The sequence below is a fragment of the Gymnodraco acuticeps genome, unplaced genomic scaffold (genome assembly GCF_902827175.1).
Source record: "Gymnodraco acuticeps unplaced genomic scaffold, fGymAcu1.1, whole genome shotgun sequence".
Lineage (NCBI taxonomy): Eukaryota > Metazoa > Chordata > Actinopteri > Perciformes > Bathydraconidae > Gymnodraco > Gymnodraco acuticeps.
The window spans coordinates 4,829,264-4,851,402 of record NW_022989985.1 but is presented as its reverse complement, the minus strand read 5'-3'; the positions used below and the strand labels follow the sequence as shown (position 1 = coordinate 4,851,402).

The window sequence follows — 22,139 nt, the reverse complement described above, 5'->3', positions numbered from 1 at the left end:
CGGTGGAATTCCAAGTATGCTGGAGATTGGAACAGTCCTTCGGCGGCACTCGATGACGTAGCATCCTTGAAATATTGGCTTGGAAGCCAGTTTCCTCGCGATTGAGAAACGGCCAGTGTCTCAGGGCTTCTTAATATTTAAAAAAAACTATGAATGTGTCATACCCTCCTAACGGGAAGAAACTCAGCTAACTGATGATACGAACCAACCGTTTCCACACCCCGAAACAAAAGGGTCTAAATGAGCCCTGAGCGAAAACATGCTAACGCACTTAGCACAGAACTCTAGCTATACCGATCGATATACTTATTGGATCTGCACAAACAAGCTAACATGCTGAGATTCCACAGATTATAGAAATATAAGTATCATCACTGAGCGATTAGAACTCGCGACAAGGGAAGCAAATACAGACATCACACGACGTAGCTTTTGGTAGCAAAACACGGAGATATGCTCACCTTTAGCTGTTATTCTGATCAAAAGTTGTGTTCAATGGCATTAAAACGAGAAAAACGCGGCTGAAGTTTAATCCATAGGTTAATCCAATGTGTCTGTCACTTTGAAAACATTATTGATGATCCATTATTCCATTTTTATGCAAAAATCGAAGAATACATTTTGGCTGCTAATGGTAGCCACCAGAGCGTATCACAGCTTCCAGTTTTGGCTACCGTCACTCTCGCTCCTTATTTGGTAACGTGTGTGTGTGCAACTTCCCCTCGATTCCATTGGCTCTAGCCTAGCGGTTAAAAAGAGATGTCAATCATCAAAGTCGACCAAGGGGGGCCAGAGATAGGTCAAATCCACCCAAAATGACCCCAGAAGTGGTTTTCTTGTGCTAAATCTCTCGATAAAGGTCACATTTCACTTGTTTCGCATCAATCTTGATACAGGGTACTTATTATATGTTATAGTTTGGATTCCTAAAGCTTTTAGTCTACTATCCCATCATTCAAGGGTGGTTTTCACCAGGGACGTGCACAGACATTTGGAGGGGCTATTGCTCTAAACTGGAAAAAGGGCCTCTTCTTCCCCCCCCCGGAAAAACACAAGACCTTTTGAAAATTCTAACTTGTTTTTAATGTAAAAGGTTCATAACAGAAAAACACAACAGTGTCATTGCAAGTGACACTCAGTTGACTTCTATGTCAACTGCTAAATTCGTTATTCAGGCACATTTTTTGTTGTGCGGTCCATATCTCATTAAAATATCTAATGTTAGTAACTATTAAAGAAAAAATGGGGACAATTCTGTTTTAATGTAGTTTGACCATTGTAACTGCTGTGCAGACATACTGATGAAAACTCACTAATGAAACCAGTTCAATTCACATTATTCTTATTCTTATCATTCTTTATGAGCGCAGTAACGGTAAGGTATCTAATTACTTATTTAGTATTCCATAATTTAATAACAGAGATTGACCATTTCTGTTATTAAATGATGGAATACTAAATAAATAAAACTGAAGTGGCAGAAATCCTACAATGAAGCGTGACAGTGAAGTGTTCTCCGTGAGAGGGTGATCAAGAAAAGAGAGCGAGCGGCCCCGTCGAGGGAGTTTACGGAGCAGAGTAAAAGACACAGAAGGACAGAAGCACAATAACAAGTATATGTAGGTGTTTTTTTTGTAAATAACCGACGGTGTCAAGAGGAAGTAAAGTCCCCTGATTTGTCCCTTACGCCAGGCAGGCATTTGGTGTGATCACCAGAGCCATATGAGGCAGGAGGGCTTTCCTTTGCTTCCAGCTGTCAGATTGTAAACAAAGTCACGTGACTGGGGGCAGATGACAGCGCTGACAGGGTGTGTTTCCTGCAGCGAGATGCTACAATACTAATTGTGGGCTTATCATGTTGATTCGGCCACAACAGAAAACAAATAAAAACTGCTCTCTCCAGAGGGGCAGGTCAGACAAAAATGGCCGGGCAACATTAGCCCGTACCTGTGCACGTCCCTGGTTTTCACTATAAGTAATGTGGTTTTTTTGGACGGACACAATAATTTACTATAATTTCTTTACTCTTTCAATCTGAATTTACTTTAAAATAAAAAAACATCTATATTGATTCTGACTCCTCTACATCCAACTCACAAGTTTATCATTGCTTTGGGGAAAAAGATTAATAATTGTCCTCTTTTAGAAGTGTAGTTATGGTCTGGAAATGTCATTTTCGAGCCTAAGACCTGGAAAACAGGTTTGGGGCTTAACAGGTTAGCTCTTTTCACTTAGCTGTGTCAACAACAAATATTTACCAAGCTGCATGTAATATTGGCCACACAATTGAATGTATATGCAACTGTTTTTGTTACATTAGATGGTCTGTTCTTTATTTACCCCTGCCTTTCTCTGTCTCAGGGATTTTGTACTGCCTGAAAGAAGAGGAGTCTGTTTTGCTCCTGCATCAGGATCCTTGCTGTATGGAACCTTCTGGACTGTGTGGGAGCGTTCCACGCTGTTGTCCCGAGCTGTGAAACAACTCACCAGGCTTTTGTTACAGGCTTTCATTGAGGTAAATACTGGGGAATTTGTGCATTGTTATTCACATTGGATGGTGTATTACATCACCCAAGAAAATAGCCAGTTTGGTCGGATCGGACCAGAATAACAAACTTCAAACTGTTTTTGTTTGTCATCACCGAAGGACTGTGTTCATAGGGATGAGAAGCAGAAGCTGCGTTTGGCGGACAACCTTCTGGACCTGCTGTCCGTGTTGGTGGAGTTCTGGTGTCAGCAGCACTTCAAGCTGAACCAGACCCTGGTGGAGAAGGGTCTCAAAGACCTCGCTGAGCATTTTGCTGTCATCAGCCAGGGTATGGATACATATTTGTGCATACATATTTGCCTTTTATTCTTTTCACTCTATGTTTGTTAATATTGACTGATACTGTAGTTACTTCCAAGCTGTTACAATGCAATTAAATACATAATGTATACGTCATTAACTTTTAACAGAATCAGTACCATACTTTAAATAAATAAATTTATTTTAAACATATTTCAGTAGTGCGACACCTGGATTATTGAGAAAAAAATTGTCTTCTGACCCAAATGCTTTTTACTTTATTTAATTAAATGCAATTAAAATAATAATACATGAGATAATTAATGCTGTCAAAATTATCGCGTTAACGGCGGTAATTCATTTTTTTAATTAATTGCGTTAAAATATTTACCACATTTAACGCACGCCCGCCCCATACATCCCACCAGTGGCAGCGCCAGGGTATGGCTGGGGTAGGCTACACCCATACCAAGAAATGGCTTAGCCCCACCATGAAAAATGATGTTAAAGTAAGCAAAATAAAGTCCGCCAACTCGCGCCGAGAATTGCACAGACAGCAGTTAGTAAGATTGATTTCAGCAGCCACTTGTCTGGAAATACCGAAGACCAGAAACGGTTTTGATAACTTTTGTCACGTAGTGATCGTCTTCTCAATAGAACATCTTTGATAATGTCTTCTGGCCAATCAGAATCAAGATAACGGCGTGGTGTTGTCCTGACGGAGAATACTTTTGCTGTAGTAGGTGCACATAACTGGTACGCATGCGCGGCAACAATCTGAAATGCTTACCGTCACTTGTGTCACAAAGCGCATTTGCGTACCGACGTACTTGTGAAGCTTTTCTAGAAGGCGGTTAGATCTTGCGAGAAATCAACACGTAATGAAATAAGACCCCACGGTTTGATGAGTGATAGGTGTGTGGGCCGACTTTCATTTTGAGACACAGAACAATGTTATAATAAACATACATACATAGGCTACTGTATGTTAAATGGATATATCCGCCTTCTTTCATTTATCTTTCCATTCCCACAACAATATACATAAAGAAATGGCATATTTTGGACATAGTTCGAATGGTGATTAATCATGATTAATACATTTTTAAGCTGTAATCGTTTGACAGCCCTAGATATAATACATGCATCACTGACAATTGTGTGTCTGTTTGTCCTGTAGATGTGTCTCCGGTAGTGCTGGCGGAGCTAGTCGTCAGGATTACATCTACTCGACTTAAATTGGTGTTAGCAGACGGCATATTCAGGAGTCTTTGCTGCAGAAATGGATTCACAGTTGGAGATGAACCCATCTCTTTTAAGAAAATGGTGTGTTTATCTTTTTTTCTTGTTCTTCACTGACTTCACATCTTCCCATTACTTACACTTTTCATCATTCCTGTATTATGCAATTGACAGGCTTCGTCATAATTTGAGGCATGCACTTCTTAGTTTCAAATCACAACAGTCGTGTGCTGCTTAGTTCAGTAAGTCATGATAAAATTGAGTGACATTTTGTAAAAATTAAATGTTGGAGTATTCAGTTGGCCCAAAATGTAATTAATATACTCTTTGAAAGTGATTTTGGCAGAATGAGTGTGCAAGGTTATTAACATTTATATAATACATACACACACTGATGTTTGCAATACACAGTAATTGAAGACAATACAACAAACTGATTAAAATATGTTTAGATAAATTCACAACTTTTAATGATTAAGTTTCCTTTTTCTATTGTGCTTTTTTGTTAAAAATTCAAAGACATTTAGTTAAAATGGCATTGTGAAAATGAACATGGATTATATTGCATTTCTCTGCAAGAGAGACAGCTTGAAGTAGAACATCTGGCCTGTCTTTTTGCCTCCTCCGTCCCCTAAAGCCACACACACATCTACACACAATGTAAAGGCCCTGTCTGACCTTGTGTGTGTCTCTGTGTGAATTCTGACAGGTGCTGTCCTACCTGCCTGCTCTGGGAAATTTAGCTCAGTGTCCCAGCGGTGCTCGCCTCAGGACCGGACCCACCCCCCACAGCGGCGCCAGCCAGGGGGCCGGCTGCAGGTCAGTTACGCACATCTGTCTGTCCAAAGTCTCACAGGTACATTTTCATAAAGCCACAGGCTGACCATGTTGAAACACACATGCAGAGGTGGCGGCTGCACATGTGCCAAAAGTGTAGTCTCTTGGTTCTTTGAAAGTTTCTTAAGTGAAAAGGGCACGTTTAAGAGTTTAGATGATCAAAAATGGGTGTCTAACTGCACACGTGTTGCTGGTCTCTTGCTCGATGGCTCGGTAATAAACACCCACTTTCTGGGAACCATTCAAATTAGCTGCATCTTGTCTCCATTTATTTGTATCTTGTTTTTGTCTAAATTAAAATAACAAGTCTATTCAACCAGCAGTTATCTGCCTTCATTATCAGATTTCCACCTATAGATTTAAGGGCAAAATCGAGTGAAAATGCAAGGACCCGATGAGAAATGTGAGCGAAAAGGAACAAAGGAACACCTGGAGAGGGTGTGTGTGTTTGTGTGTGTGTGGTGGGTGGGAGGCAGAGCAGCATGAATGGAGGGACTGAGGGAAAGCTGGGGAGAGGCAAATGGAGGTCAGACGGAGCATGAGGAGTTGGCATGTGATGGGTCATGCCCAGGTCTGATCCTATCAGTGTGAGCTGGCTGACAGGAGGGGTGCAAAGGGAGGTTAGACCCCTGCATCACACACACACACACACACACACACACACACACACAGACACACACACACACACACACACACACTCACAGTGCTGAGTCTGATTTGGACAGGAAGCCGACAGATAGAAAGACTAGGATATCCCATCAGGCCTTTGTGTCTTCCCTTACGACCACCAGCTCTCTGCCTTAACCCTCCGTCTTCACCTCTCTTGATCTGCCCTCGCATACTAAATATCTCTCTGAAAACACACACACATACACACACTCTACATACTTGGTATCAGACATCTGCTGCTCCACCAGCAGGTAGTTGGCCTGGAGAAGGGCAGGAGCCACCAGGGAGCAGGTTCATGTAAAGGCTATTGGTGCATGTGCCGCATGATCCCCCCGTCCCTCCATCACTGCTTTCTACTCTCTGCTCTCCCCACAGTTTCCACTTTTTAGTTTGTTTTGACACAGACGTGAGAGGAACTATATGAAACAAGGAATGCAATCTGCGTGGATGAGATAAAGAAATGCCAAAGGGCATGTAAAGTCACCTGACCCTGAAAGAAAGAATGAAATCAAAATGACACAGTCTGTGATGAATTGAGAACAGGAACCAAAAGGGAAATCTTGTTTCCTCAGTTTTCATGCATGAGTTTACGATACTCTTGTGTTCAGCAATGTTGACACTCTTAATCAATTACCACACCTTGAAGCATTTATGATTCTGACACACTCCTCTATAGCCTAACATTTGTAAAACAATTATCTGTGTTGTTGCTGCTGCTATGATTCAGTATAATTATTTAAAAAAGATTTAAGAAATCCACTTTATTTATTGTTCGAGCACAATTCTCAGACTTTCAGAAGATGTGAAAACAGCATTTTAAGAAATGTGTTTAAATGGCACACACATGATTGTGGTGTCACTGGAGGAGTAAAACTGTTTAGATGGTTTCAGTTTAGTTGTATCTGCCTTTTCAAAGGGTCCGTAGAGCACAAGACGAAACCCTGCAAGATGTTTGGTATTGGATTCATGAAAACAGCAGGTGTAGGTCATAAAGGTGGAGAGGAGCCACATGACCCCTTTATCTTTCATTTCTGGCTGTTAGAACGCATTAGGTTGTTTTACTGTGACTCGCGGCTGCTGTAGTGTGTGAGATTGCGAGTGTGCTGCTTCTGCACCGACAGACAGGATGGCATCAGGGCATTCGTCCAAGCCATACCAAGCTGACAGGCCGGCTGATTGACCGACTGTTTAGATGGACGTTTGACTTGCCGTCTGGCTGCGTGGCAGTGAGTGTTGTTAGCAGAAGGGAAGCTGTAATTAAACTACATTTTTCTCCCGCTGGCTTAATCAAGCTCTGTGTATTGCTGTTATCTTTTCAAGCCATTTAACTTTGCATTACTTTGGCTCAATTTCCTCTGACCAGACCTGCATGTAGACAATATCAGATGGATTCAAGAAAAGGATATACAACAACAATTAAAGCCATTTTAAAGTTACAATGCAAACATTGATCTTCCCCATTGCCTCTATTACTGCTCATACGTTTCTCGAAGGGCAGGCGCTGCCCCAGGCCCTTAATTGATATCTGTGCCACTGACAGCATGCTGGCCCGCTGAAGTAAACCATGAGGGACGGAGAGACTGGGGCGTATACAAGCCAAGTACTGTCAACCTCCACTGCTGCCAGGCTATATGGACAGGGGACACTTGGGTGAAGTGTACCGAGATGAGAAGCGGTACACCCTTATACCAAACACTCTTATGGACTCTCTCTCACACACACACACACACACACACACACACATACACACCCGGAGCTCGTCTCCTCTCTTCTCAGCCTTGTCCCTGCTAATAACAAGCAACGTGACAGGACGTGTGTTTCCTCCTCACTGCTGGGAGCTCCTTCCTGGCTTCTGAACAAGCCAATTACCAGGGAACAAGCCTCTTCCCTGTAATACGGATGGCACTCCGTTTCAATGCAGCGCACGCGCACGTGCACCGACATATACACTCCAGACACCTGTCAGGCTTCATGTAGGCAGATCTCCCATACCCACTCACAGGACTAGTGACAGCCCACAGCTATTAGCACGCCACTACTTTGAAGAGGCTTCACTTTCTTTTACTAGTTATTCCTCCTAATGTGCTTGCTCACATGGAATTCGCCGTCTCTGCGTTTGAGGCATTAAGTGGGAGGAAAAGTGTTTTGGAGATGGGAATGGAGGATTGGGTGTGTGAAGTGTGTGTGTGTGTGTGTGTGTGTGTGTGTGTGTGTGTGTGTGTGTGTGTGTGTGTGTGTGTGTGTGTGTGTGTGTGTGTGTGTGTGTGTGTGTGTGTGTGTGTGTGTGTGTGTGTGTGTGTGTGTGTGTGTGTGTGTGTGTGTGTGTGTGTGTGTGTGTGTGTGTGTGTGTGTGTGTGTGTGTGTGTGTGTGTGTGTGTGTGTGTGTGTGTGTGTGTGTGTGTGTGTGTGTGTGTGTGTGTGTGTGTGTGTGTGTGTGTGTGTGTGTGTGTGTGTGTGTGTGTGTGTGTGTGTGTGTGTGTGTGTGTGTGTGTGGGGTTTGACAGATATTTTCAGATTTCATATAAAATGATAAAACGCCATGAGGGATTCATTTGCTAATGGCACTTTTTAAAGTCATGCCCATTCCACTCTGTACCATTAGGTCTCCTCGCTGTGGTACTGAAATGGTCAGTCATTGAAACTTAAATAACTGTTCATGTACATTTAGTGTCATCTCTTATTGAATTAAGTTTAGCACATACATGTGGATTTTCTCATTCCCCCTTTGACCATGTCCTTTGTCTCCACACAGTGCTGATTGCTCTCCGGTGAATGAAACAAGCCTGAAGAAAGAGAACGTCCCCAAAGGTTTAAACAGAGTCAACGCAGCAGGTAAGGCACATGCATACACACGTACACACACGGCTGCTTGACAATATAGCTGCACATTTGCAAGGAGCGGACTTTTAATGGACTGATGCACTGCACTAGGTCATCAGTAAAGAGGGACATGATAGCTCTGTCATCACTTTCAGCTTAATGAAGAGCACATAATGTATGGAGAGAGTGATTGATTTGCATCGGACCACGCTTCCATCTAGTCAGCTGTAAAGTCAACTCGACTGCATAATTTGCGGCGCGCGCGTGTTCAGGGCAGCGTTTGGGCCGCATAACGCCTCCTCATCTTGTTCTATGCGCATTGAAATTCAACACTGTGCTTTTTGTTTTGCTTTTTCCTCATGTCTTGTTCACCTTTTATAAAAAAAAAAGTAATAGATAAATAAATAAATGGCATGGACAGAAATAATGGCTTCCTCACACAAAACAATAACACATATTAGTACGCACAATGCGCCTCAGATCTCCATTTTAGAGATATTAAATGCAGCAATTAGGGCGGGGCTGCGGAGATACAGCAGCTGCACTGGTGGAACTTCCTGCAATTAGAGGCATGGCACTCTGTGTGAACTCCTGAAGGTGTCAGAGCTCATATCTCCCCCCTGCACCTGATCAGAAAGGCCCTGTGCCGGTGCGAAGGAGGGGTGGGGAGGGGGGGTTGAGGCAGAAGTCTCAAGGCTGTTGTTTTTCCACTACGTGATCTCTATACCGATGCGGTCGGCATTAATTTTTGATGAACCATCGGCACAGCATCCTCCCCTCTCGCCCTCTCATCCCTTCCCATTCTCTCTTTCTCCCTTACTCTCTTTCTCTCTCAGGCTTTTTTTCACCCACATATGTGAGTCTGCTTTCTTATATGCTGCACTTCTTTGCTTTGGAGCATCTGCCTCACCTCCTGGAACCTCAGTATCTTTGTCAAAGAAGCTGAGAAGGGATGAGGGATTTGGAAGAACTTCTCTGTTTTTAAGATGAGTATTTGTTCCTGGAGACTCGGCAGAGATTTCAATCTAAATCAGCCTGAATATACTGTGTGGAGAATGTCAAACAAAAACTACTGTGTGTAACATCACTTAAAGTCTGTTTACTTGAAGCTTCATGTCATCCTGAAACTATTAAAGTCAACAGCAAAGTTCAAAAGCTAGGATTTGTTATTGGGAATGTAAAGGTATTCCAAGCAACTTTATCCAGAAATGAGAGAGAACTTTGTAAGAAATTAGTGATTTAATAGATGATCAGAGATGAATCCTTCTTCAAAATATATTTAGCATGCTCAAGAGTTATGGCATAGTCCTCATACACTGTTTGCAAACTGTAACCACACTACTTGACTCCCATTTGGTCGGCAGCACTATCTGTAGTGTGGTTGGATTAGACTAAGGCCTAAACTGCCTCAGCAGTCTATGTGCTGCAGATTGGGCAGTTAAAACACTGTCTCCCTGATGTTCATTTAATTACCCAATCTATTTTATGATCTATTTTTCTACCCAGTGATTTTGTAGTGAACATTGATTAGGATCTGTGCCTGTCCATTCCACCATTCCTACTGCACCTCTACGTGCCATCAGTAATACATCTGCTCGTACCACGGTGTAACACAAAGATGAGAGAGGCAAATACTTGTTGGAGCCAGGTTTGCATATTACATTTATATACTTTTGTTTGGCTTCACTTTCACTGTTTATTCCAAGCAACAGTGAATTTGCTTGCTATTTTTTAACAGACAGTCTGTGTCTTATTACTTCCTGTTGGCACAGAGGGGCTAGGCTGTTGCCCAACGTGGTTTATCACTGATTAAATGGAGGTATCCTACATTAAAATCGTCACCAGTGGAATGTTAAAATGATAGTCACTTGCGTTAATGCCAGTCAATTATTTTGAGGCACTGTAAAGGCTGCAGTAATCTTGATGCTCGGGAATTAACGTGGTGTGCTTCGAGCCAGCGACGGCAGTAGTGTTCAAATATATCCAATAACTGGCACTGAATACCTTTCCAACACATTCATCGCAAATAGCATTGTTACAGGCTTCCAGCAGCTTTTTGGTCCAGGCATCGGCGGGCCAAGCGACACTTTACAGGAGTGTAGCAAGCAGACTGAGGGATATAAAGAGCAACACATACATTTCACTTTTCTATTAAAGTGTGAAACGGGGGATTTATAGAAAAGGACAGGCGGATTTATCCTTTCCGTGCTTGTAAATGCTGAGCATGCAATTACCCCTATAATAGAGGCGTTGTGTCCAAATTGGAGCCATTAAAGTGATTTAACAGTGCGTGGATTGGCCCTGGCATTTGCGAGGATGTGTACACATGGGGTGTAGTGGAATGGGTGTTTAATCACAGCGTTTTAGAGCCCGGTAATAGCAGAGCAGCCCATGTAGAACACTGACGTGCCGCACAGTACAGCTTACTCATTAGTGACTGTAGTCCGGACCGGGCTTCACCCTCTGTTCGGGTGTTTCTGATTTTAAGATGACGAAATATCGGTTTGCTACATTGATTGACCTCATTATTGTTTTTTCGTTATGCTGTACGACCTCCAATGGCTGCTTTCTCATGTTAGGTTGGCAAACACATTTATTTATTTTTATGTGTAATTTAATATGATTTTTACACATACTTTTAGAATGACTTGAAATAAGTTGCCATGTGCTTCATCGGACTGTTTGTTTTCCCAAACTGCTCCCAGGGGTTGTTTTTTAGAATACAATTGCATTGCTTTTTATGCTTTTAAGTCTCTTTTGTCGACATTGGCACCCGAGCAGCATTATTCCATTTAACTTTTGTAACCTTTAACAGCCTGTTGCCACTAAAAGATTCTTATTATTTAAAGCTGAAAGGTCAACTACATAAGGTTAAATACAATTAAGCATTATGTATAACTAAGATTAGAGGAGAAACACTGTCGTTTTTCTGACTTGCATCACATTTCCTTGGAGAATATAAACGATCCTCTTTTTAATAAACATTCCGACCCTTTCCCCGTCTTTTTTTCTACTATTCAACCTCTATTACCGGTGGATGACATTTAACACGTCCTCTGCATCATCAAAGACACCTCGTGAAAGAAAAGAATTCTTCAGGATGAATAGTATCCAGGATTTCCAATATTTCCCCTATATGCTAGCAGGAAACCCTTTTCATTCTCTCCTCCACTGCTTCTTATTTCCACCCCCCCCCCCCCCCCTCCTTTCTGCCCCAGTCTGTGCTCTCTGCACGCTGGAGTGGAGCCCCTGTACAGGCGTGGCATCCTGGGGAGAGCTAGTAAAGCATTTATTATGGGCTTTGCAGTGCTGTATTATACTGGCAAGCACAGAGCCACTCATGCTTGGCCTTTAACTTCCCTCTGAAGTTCAGCCATACATGAAAAGAGGGGGCTCTGGCCCGCTAATATATTCCTGGTTTAATATTGTATCAGGAAAAAGTGAGGGACGGGGTAAAGATGAGAAAAAAGGGAAGAGGGGGGAATAAATGTGTGTTTTAATAATGTAAATGGACTTCCTCGAGAGCGTTTTTGCCACGCTTGTTCACTGGTAATTTAGATTAAATATCACGTGGTGACACTGGCAATGCCCAGCGGAGCTTTTGAACACTGGATCTGTGAAGAATCCTTTTTCGAGGCTTTGTGCGTGGGCTGTCTACCATAACTTCCTCTCAAGTAACAATATAGGGACGAGCGGACAGGAAGCAAGGCTACATTCTCTCCCTTACATTCATTCATTCGCCGACTGCCCCGATCTTAACTTTGTTCGGCTCAGGGTGTAAGTCTCTGTGTCTATAAAAGAGCGAAAGAGCGAGGCAAATTAGTCTCATCTAATTTTATTCATTTGATAGATCTCCCCCCTTTTCTCATCACTCTACTTAAATCGCATCCTCATTGGCGGTTCGTACTTTTTTAGGTCAGGTTTTTTTTTTTGGTGTTTGGGGACATTTCTGTGGTATTTTATTGGTTTGCTCACCATATGGAGGGGGACAATGGGCAGGACATCGGGGCACACCCTAATTTTGGATTTCTCTCTTCTCTCTTTTGGGTGTGTTTGTCTGTTGTGTGTGTCCTGGTCGAAGGAGAGACCCTCCTCCACAGAGCTTGCAAGAGGAACCAAGTGGAAACAGTGCTTCAGATCCTGGCGCTTCCTAACACAGACATCAACGTTAAAGGTAAGACTTTCTCGCTTTTATCTATAGCCTCCGTCTCACCGTCATCTGACTGCACTCCACTGTTTGCTCTAGGGTTTCGAAAAAGCGATTAACATGGGGGGGAATAAAATTGGTGAGAAGAAATAGGAGTGCGTGTGCGTCATCATTGAGGTTAACCTTTACCTAAAATCTAAAGGGTGTGTCTAGAAAAAGCTGGATGCGTTTAGAGACTCAGATTAGCTCTGCTTTACGGTGACTTTGCTAAGTGAATTGAATGCCTTGTGATATTTCAGAGTGACTTTCTTTTGTCCCTTTAGGTCAAATATAATGGCTTTCCCTCCTTTTATGGAAATGTTGCGCTGTTTTAAAGGTTTCTCCAATGTTGTAATAGCCCTGTAATAGCAGCATAAATTGACTAGCTTCTCTGTTGGGGACTAATGCAGGAGTTGATGTCCAAAATGTGATTAGGCAGAACTATGTATATGCTAAATGGTAAAATTATCGCCATTACCTTGCAGCTGTCTTTCTTAACCAGGCCCGAACATTTATGGTTGGAGTCGTTCTACCGGTTAAAACAGATCTCCGTTGTGGCGTTCTCCAAATGGTATATTTTGTATTCTTTAGAACTTGTCTATTCATTAACATTGTTTATGAACAGTGTAAAATATGGACTCAATTATTTTTATATTTCTTGGAAAAGCTGATTTTTGTATGATTATGTTATGTAAGACGCACATTGGTAGAGGTTAGCAAACTGTTTGTAACGCCCAAACAAGTGTCCAAAGTACAGGTAATTCATAATAGCATTATCAGTCTTACGCGCCTTAGTTTAGTCGTCTTATTTCTTAAGGCAAAATAATTGTGAGATAATTCTTTGATATAAAGAATCACATCAAATCTTAAAATGCTCTCATTATTAGCCACAATTACTTTGCAAGGTGCTTTTCATTTTTACCTAAGTCAGCACAGAGTTTTTTCAACTTACATACGTTATCTTATTTGCTAGCCGAGTTATTTGCGCCCTTAGCTAATCAATCGCTTTCCTCTTGCAACAGAGTGGGTTAGCCTGCTCATGCCAAAATAATTCATCTTCAATGTTTCATCCCTCCAGTCAAACCTTAACATTGTCTAAAACTACTTTGGAAGTCTTAGATGTGATAGATATATGAAATGCCTATCTAAGGTTATTACCTCAATAGATAAACAATACATAAAGTTGATGCGCTTGTTTTTTTTGTGTGTGCTTTTTTTGTGCACCATGTAGACCATGCAGGCTGGACTCCTCTGCATGAAGCGTGCAACCATGGCAGCGCTGCGTGTGTGGAGATTTTGCTACAACACCACCCTGCACCAATACTCGATAACCAGGTGGGCGGAGTCAGTCCTCTGCATGACTCCATGCTAAATGGACACATGGACATCGCAAAAATGCTACTGGAGCATGCAGGTGAGTGAACTTTACTAATACACCCAGAAACTCAGTGCTTTAGAGCAGTGGTTCTCAAATGCGGGTACGCGGACCCCTAGGGGTACGTTGCAGTACTGCAGGGGGTACGTGAGATTTATTTTATGTTCATGAAAAAAAAACATAAGTAATGCATTTAAACAAACTTTACTTTATTCAAAGGTTTACAGTAATTCTGGATAATAAAATGGGTTAGGGTTAGGGTTAACCCTTAACCCTAACGGCCCGTCAGTCTCGTGCAGCTCGCTGATCCTGTAATAAGTGACCCGACAGTAAAGAATAAATATATTTATAACTAGTTTAGCTAGTTCCAGAGTAGATAAGCTAGCTAAGTGTGTTAGGTCTTACTCTTAGTGTATTTTGCTCCGCTCAACGGTCCGTCACAGTGGGGCAGCTGTGATCCGGAAGAGCTGCGTGTTCTCCGTCAGCAGCAGCTGATCTGATCTCTGATCTCTCTCTTGCGTCCGGTCTTCACTCGCGTTAATATCCAAATCTATCAGATCTAGCTAGTTCTAGTTAATTATATGACTGCCTGCTTATCAAAGGACCTGTCCTAAACAATAAGCGTTGCTTGGCAACGGCGTGCGGCCGCAAAGTATAGCGCAGCATTATGCATATGTTTATATGAGGGGTCAAAATCCCATGCTCATAAAATGCTCATATCTTTTTCTCTCTTCATTTCCCACCCCCCAAAATAAATAAATATACACATTTTAGGAAAAGTAACGAAGTTTGAGCAGTGTGGGTTTTATATGAACAGAGTTACACATATTTCAAAACGCGAAGTGTAATAACTGCAGGTTGCCTCCCTGTCACCGAGAATGACAAAGTTCCTCAGTGAAGCACAAGCCCATGTTTCTCACTAAATTGTAAGTACAACTTATTAAAAAGATCAGTTCAATGTCGTCTTACTGTAGTGTTATTATATTTAAGTGTTTCTCAGTTACAAGGTTGTTGTTTTAATAAATCAGACACCGATGGTGCAGCGCCATACTGTACCTCTTTATAGGCATTTTTTCCCTAACAAATAGTTTTTGCGCTGATCAGGGGGTACTTGGCTGAATTTTTTTTCAAAGGGGGTACATTATTGAAAAAGTTTGAGAACCACTGCTTTAGAGTGTGAACTATCTTTAAAATACGCAAATAATAGTGAAATATTATTATATAACCGGGAAATATTGTAAGTGGTTGCTTAGTTGTACATTAGTAAATGAACACCTTTGTTTATCTAAGTGAACATTTATTAGGTTAGGCTACTTAACGGTCATTAAATGTGGTTTGGTCAATCAGAAAATTACCATATATGTTATTAATTTCAGGTTAGTCTTTAATTTAAGTTGATACAGTAACACTGATTTGTATTAGTATCGGGGCTTTTTCGAATATCATTACTCTGCAAGGTTAAAGCTACTCCAACTGTATGCTACATGGGCATGGGCGTCGCAGCCATTATATGAGGGTGGGACAAGTCCCCCCCACTTTTACCATGTGGAAAGTCCGTGAATCGGTCTATCCACTCGCCGCACTTTGTAGAGCGCTGTGTCAGTGTTTCACTATCAAATCCATTCCACTTGCTTATTGAGAGAATGCCCAAATCAATGAAACTCCATACCATGTCAGTGTTTCCCACAGATATGAAATATACTTGGGCGGGTGGTGGCAAGGGGAGGGGTGGGGGGGGTGTAATTCCGGTATAATCATTTTGCCCAAAGATGGCACTGTTTGTCAGAGCACTTCATCCTTCTGGGATTTCATGAAGAACAGCTCCAACGCCTGTGTGTATGGGAACGCCTCTGGTGCTGGTCCATTAACTGCCAGTGTTTCCCACAGATCTGAAATATACTTGGGGGGGGGTGGTGGTAGCGGGGGGTTGAGGTGACGTGACGTGCAACAACATTAACCTTTCTGTTGGTCGCTTGTTAGCAGACGCGATGGCAGAGCGAACAGGTACAGGTACAGGCAGGGTCCATAATGATAGCTCTATAGTTTAAATCTACTACCCACACATGAACATATGGAAATGGGTTACTATTTAAAAAAATAAATGTATTTATTAATGTATTTAGGAACCTATCCATGTGATTTTTAGTGGGGGTCGACCTCAAATCCTCTAGGGGGGTCCAGGGGCATGCCCCCCCGGTAAGATTTTATTTTTTATTTTGGAGTTAAATGCATCAATCTGGTGCATTTTGAGGGGAAAATAAAGAGACTAGATCTATGGAAACACCTATATTTAACAGAACTGTATACATTTCAATAATCATAAAATCAAGGCCATAACCAACAACATACCATTTCCAATATGAAAAAAACACTGAAACTTGTTTATTAATTTAGTTTTGGTTCATTTATAGTTGTGAGTGTGTCTGTGCTCCTGAATCAGCCTCTCCTGTCTCCCTCCTCTCCCCCCTCTCCATCCTCTCCCCCTGCTCCTCTTTGAGGCAGCAGCAAAGACTAGTTTTCTCTCAACAAGTTTTAAAAGTGTATCTTACCTTTTTTCACCTAGTTAACTTTTTATTTATTTATTCATGCATATTTTACTAATCACATTACATTTCATTTAGCTGACGCTTTTATCCAAAGTGACTTATAATGACCGATTACAGGGACATTCTCCCTGGAGTAACTAAGGGCTAAGTGCCTTACTCAAGGGCACACTAGTGGTGGTGTTCCTGGCGGGATTTGAACTCACAGCCTTCCGATCTTCAGCCCACCTCACTATCCATTAGACCAATCACTACCCTCTCAAATGGAAATATGTGTTTACATAAATGGTGACCACACCGTTTGAGACCCACTGAGAACTTAGACTAAGTTAACTATCTAAACACTCAGAGAGTCCTTTACCTCACCTGAGCTGAGGTTATCCCGAGCTTGAATGACACACAGAGACCAATCAAGGGCTTTGATTTATGATCTGTATGACAGTGGCCATGTCGGCAGGCCACATCATGTGGACAGCCAGTCACCCTGTGTGAGGCAGGCCACTTAACAGGCCAGAAGGAGGCGAGATCAGAGCAAGGGAGCGAGGGATCATTGTCTACAAGTTAATCGATCGCAGATGGCGTCGTGGTCACGGACGAATAAAAAAAACAAAACTAAATGGGTCGCGAAATATACTTGGGCGGCCGTTAATATACCTGGGCGGCCCGCCCAAGTATAGTCTATGTGTGGGAAACCCTGCATGTTTTCACTGCTGCTTTGTACCAAGGTAGATTCTCCCATAGCGCGCGCATGTTCAAGGAGTGTTGTCATAGTTGGACAGCTCAGATCTGTTGTATGAAGCGATGCCGGTAGCGGAGGTAAGGCACACACACACCAAGTGTTCAGGACATTGAATACAGCGAAAATCAAAGCTGACAATACTTGGTTTGATATGTTTTCTCCCCCAGACAACATGGACATAAGAACATGTTTTTCAAAGAAGAGGAAAGTAAGTCTTCAGCTGGTAGCAGTTAATCAGTTAACAGTGATGGCGGCGGCGTCTCACTTCTGGAGAGGCGTTTCGTCTTTATGTCATGATAGAGAGATACAAATACTGAATAGTTTAGATGAGAAAAGGCATCGAAATGCCAGGTTACTAGTATTTATCATGTAAACAGGGAACATGAATAACCCAATCTCTCTGTGCTCATGTAAACACCATGATGTCCATGTAGAGATGCAGTCAGTGTGTTTTACTGGAGCCTCAGTTCGATAAGAGATTATTTTCTGAGTTCTTTAATTTAGGTACTCTCTCTCAAAATGGTAATGTGCATTATGTTTTAATTATACTTCTTATCATTCAGAAGCTTTTTGTGTGTGTTTATGTTTTACTGAGTGCTTATAGGCAATTTCCATCCCAGTATTCAGTTAACTATTTATTTTCTGTGCACATTACATAGACTAGCTAATATTCTACCTACTGCTTGGGACTTTGAGTCTTCAAAATGTCCAATGTCACAGACTGGGACTTACTTTAGAGTCAGTTGTATTTACATTCAGTATGACTTGTTATGATTCAATGTGAAAGAGTATACTGCTCAATAAATAATTATCACTTCACCACCTCTCTTGATATCTAGGCGCTTGAGAGTGAGTCAGAGGCAGAACACAGGGACAGTGGAGAGAGGTTCATTGCTGAGGTGAGTGATGAAAGGGAAATGACAGTTTAGAGTCAATTGTGATGTGGACTCTCATCCCAGAATGTTAAGGAAATCAGTGGGGATATTGAACAGGAAGCATTTCAGTCAAGGGGCATCATATGACCAATATAGACAGAAGAGCAACATTTATTTGAACATTTAAGTCAATGATACCATTCCTAGGTGAACTTAACATCTGTATGGAGTCAGATCAGTCTCAATATTAATAAATGCTCACAGAAGGATTCACAAATGTATTTTGCGATTTATATATAAATGACTCTCCACAACAATATCTCTCAATGCACTCACAAATATTTATTGTTGTATATAAATGTACAAAAAATGGGCATTTAAACTGCTTTTTATTCATTCAAAGACGGCTCTGAATTAATAATCAAATATGTTTCCTTTCTTTACTACTGGATGAAATTACAAAATGTACCCATCATTTTCCTCATGCTAGTATAGCCACATAAAAGTATCAAACCACCTGTTAAAATGCACCAGAATACAGGAAATCTATTTTTTTTCGTGGGGGAGGACCCCCACACCCCCATTAAATATGTCCCCCCCACATTCAGGATGCTTCCTACGCCCATGTACATGGGGGTACACTAACATGTTTTCATATGTCTTTATGTAATCCATCTTCCTCAAAACGATTCATTAAACCAAATGGTCCCCGTCACATTGATGGAATCATATAATGCTAAAATAAAACACCTTTAACTTTTCTAGGCGGTCAGCTGACAAGAAAGCTAATCTGTGGAATTAGCCATTTAGCTAATGATTTACTGCAGCGGTGGTTAGGGTTAGGGTTACTTATGACTGCTGCAGCTAAGACAGGCTTTCAATTTAATGTAGCCAACAAATGCCGTATAGCTTACTGACTGATTGAATACTGCTTTTGACCTCTTTAGCAGGGCCACTTTTATCTTAACTAGCCTCCCGGTGGAGCGAGGCACCTGTTGATAGTGGGGCTTTTTAAAGGGGCACCGATTTTACACATCAAGTTCAGTTCCTTCATCACATAGATGACTATTCAGCCTTTGAAAAACAGTTGTATATCTCTTTTCTGGTTCAGGATGGAGCTTTACAAAGTCTAGAAAAAACAACACTGATGATGTCATTAGGGTTAATTTGGCTTGGGCATGGAGACTGCAATTTTTTGGCAGAAAGCCTGTGAGAGTTAGACTTTGGTTAAATTCTACACACGGGTATTTATTTTAAAGGCGATACTAATTTGCATTATGGTAAATTGTAGTATTCAGCTTTGTTTAAGTCTGAACCATACTTGAGACTGAAAGGGTCTCTCACTGGAATACCCACTGAAAGTTTACACCAATTTTTGTTTGTTATTTGAGGGTATATTGTTGCTACTTACAATACCAAAAGAGTTATGCACTTCACACATACAGTGCGCCCAATACAAACTGAATTGGTACTGGACCCCGGAGGCTGTCTTCCTCTTCACTTTATGAATTGTAGATCATCAATACCATCTCCCCCTCTTCCCCCACTGCTTGTCTTCATAATCCTCATGCATTCCTGCACTGCGAGTCTGTCCAAACAGATTACTGTATCACCTCATGAGATGTCTGTTAATGTCTTCTTGACGAGATTAGAGGAGTCAGGATCCGCCGCTTGCGAAATTCACACACAGGTTTTTTGTTGAAATGTGTCACAACACAACTAGTTTGTGTGTCGGCATGTTTGCGTGCCACATACAGTCTGAGCTCAGGAGGGTTGAAGCGAGCGTGACGGGTGTCTGCGCTCAGGAGAGGGTGGAGGAGAGGGTGGCGTCGCTGGGTTTGCGGCAGCAGGTGGCAGAGGAAATGTGTGTGCGTTTTTGAAGAGGGTAGGGGGAGGGGGGTTGCCAGTTTCCCAAGCATTGAACAAGTCTCCCATGTTATATACCTCTCTCTGCCTCTGCTCACCTCTCAGTTTGACTAATTATAGTTAATTTGATTCGACTTTCCCATTAACACATGTACATATTCTGTCCTCAAAAAATAAATTAGACTGGGATTGTTTAGTCCCGGGGAGGAAACAAGAGAGCGCACTTTTTTTTTCCTCCTCAGTAACAGGAGGGAGAGCAAATTAAAAGAGGTCAGAGGAAGAAACAGCTATCTGTATCTGGAAATTAGAAGAAAAAGTGTGTTTGTGTGTGTGTGTGTGTGTGTGTGTGTGTGTGTGTGTGTGTGTGTGTGTGTGTGTGTGTGTGTGGTGTGTGTGTGTGTGTGTGTGTGTGTGTGTGTGTGTGGTGTGTGTGTGTGTGTGTGTGTGTGTGTGTGTGTGTGTGTGTGTGTGTGTGTGTGTGTGGTGTGTGTGTGTGTGTGTGTGTGTGTGTGTGTGTGTGTGTGTGTGTGTGTGTGTGTGTGTGTGTGTGTGGTGTGTGTGTGTTTGTGTGTGTGTGTGTGTGTGTGTGTGTGTGTGTGTGTGTGTGTGTGTGTGTGTGTGTGTGTGTGTGTGTGTGTGTGTGTGTGTGAACAACAGGAATGAGAATACTCCCAATTTGAAACACCTGCAGGCTGGTACATTATAGGCCTACTTATTTTCTCGCTCTCTCCTGACTGTTTGCTATTTCCTCTCACCTTGATGGCGGGTTGTCTAAAGGCTGCAGCAGGGATCTGGTGAGGAGGTGGTCCTCCTGACTCCAGGCTACTCTGTCTCTCTCGGTCTCTTTTCAGTGATCTCCATCCGGTTGCCATGGACACCATCGATAGGTCTAGCATTTTTCTCTCTTTTTTTATCTTTAAGTCCTGGTTGTTAAATGTGGAAAGACTTGGCTTTGGGGCTACATCCTTCTTAGTTTCCGTTAGCATCTTAATGTTGTTGTTCATTCCAGCAGGAGGACTTTAGTGCAGACTTTTATGCTTATGGCAGCGTTTCCTACAAACATACATCAGACTACTTTTTACATTTTGGCCAGGGAGACTAGCTGCGAGGTCCCATGATAGAAGAATAGAAATACATCTGGCCCACTAGCCTGGTTTTCCTCTTTATTTATTATATCCCTGTGTTTTGTTCTTCTGAATGCCTGCTGCATCTCCTGAAACTATATTTTCCATTGAGGCATTCACCCTGCTGTTTCCAACAGAAAGGCTGAACCTAGCTGCCAAGGTTCTGGTAGGCCAGAGAGGGCAACACTGGCACTGGCACACCAACAAAGCTTTTATTTAGGAGTGATCTCACCCTTTTGTAAGCCTGTCTGCTTAGAGGCCTGGGCTCTCTCGATGTGTGTATGTGTGAGTGCATTTTAAGGGGTGAATTGTAGGGGGGGAGGAATGGAAGGATCCCACCCCCTACCTCAGTCCCTCAGGGCTTAGGGAGCTGGCAAGGAAAGGATGCCATGGCTGAGGGCAAGGCTGACTCCGCTCTCCTCCCTTCCTCCTCCCATCGCCCAAGGCTGCCCCACATGACCCTGTGTGTATAGGTGTGTGTGTGGCTTGTTTTTACACGGTATGGAAGTGTCCTTGGCTATATATTTTGGTGTATGTGTATACACGGCATGCACACATATTTCTGTGTATCTTAAAATGCTGCAATAAAAGTAAGCTGGCTTCCAGTGTGTGTGTGCGCGCGCGCGCCCCTTCCTCAGCTGGTAGGAGTGTTCAAAATGTGCAGGGTGGCCTGGGCAGCCGGTACCCCTGATTGGAATGGAAAATGACCCCAAGCCTTTTGCTGTAGATTCAGACCTGGCACACACACACACACACACACACACACACACACACACACACACACACACACACACACACAGTGTAGGCGTGTCAGTAAGCGAAGGGGGTGGAGGAATAAAGAAAAGAGCCTTTAAGCTGTCACCACTCGGCCCTGTGACCGTAATCGCTGATGGCGTCCTCTCAATACAGCCCGCCGTGTTAGTAAGCACAGCCAGTCCACCTCGACTTACACACACAGACACACACACTTACACATAGACCCATTTAGATGCTTGGAGGGGAAGGAGTATAGGAGCATAAAGAATTGTTCAGGTATGTGTAAAAGTGTTTTTGTTATTTCTCTTTTGTCTATGTC

At 42.4% G+C, this 22,139-nt stretch overlaps 1 protein-coding gene across 1 annotated transcript in view; it reads left to right on the top strand.

The window, feature by feature from the left end:
- The window catches only part of slf1 (SMC5-SMC6 complex localization factor 1), a 37,079-nt gene that overhangs the window by 4,668 nt on the left and 10,272 nt on the right, over positions 1-22,139 (top strand). The window contains 7 exon segments of the mRNA XM_034212712.1: positions 2,362-2,515; positions 2,648-2,816; positions 3,969-4,114; positions 4,740-4,849; positions 8,289-8,368; positions 12,438-12,530; positions 13,774-13,956. Of these exon segments, the coding sequence (XP_034068603.1) occupies positions 2,362-2,515; positions 2,648-2,816; positions 3,969-4,114; positions 4,740-4,849; positions 8,289-8,368; positions 12,438-12,530; positions 13,774-13,956 (935 nt within the window).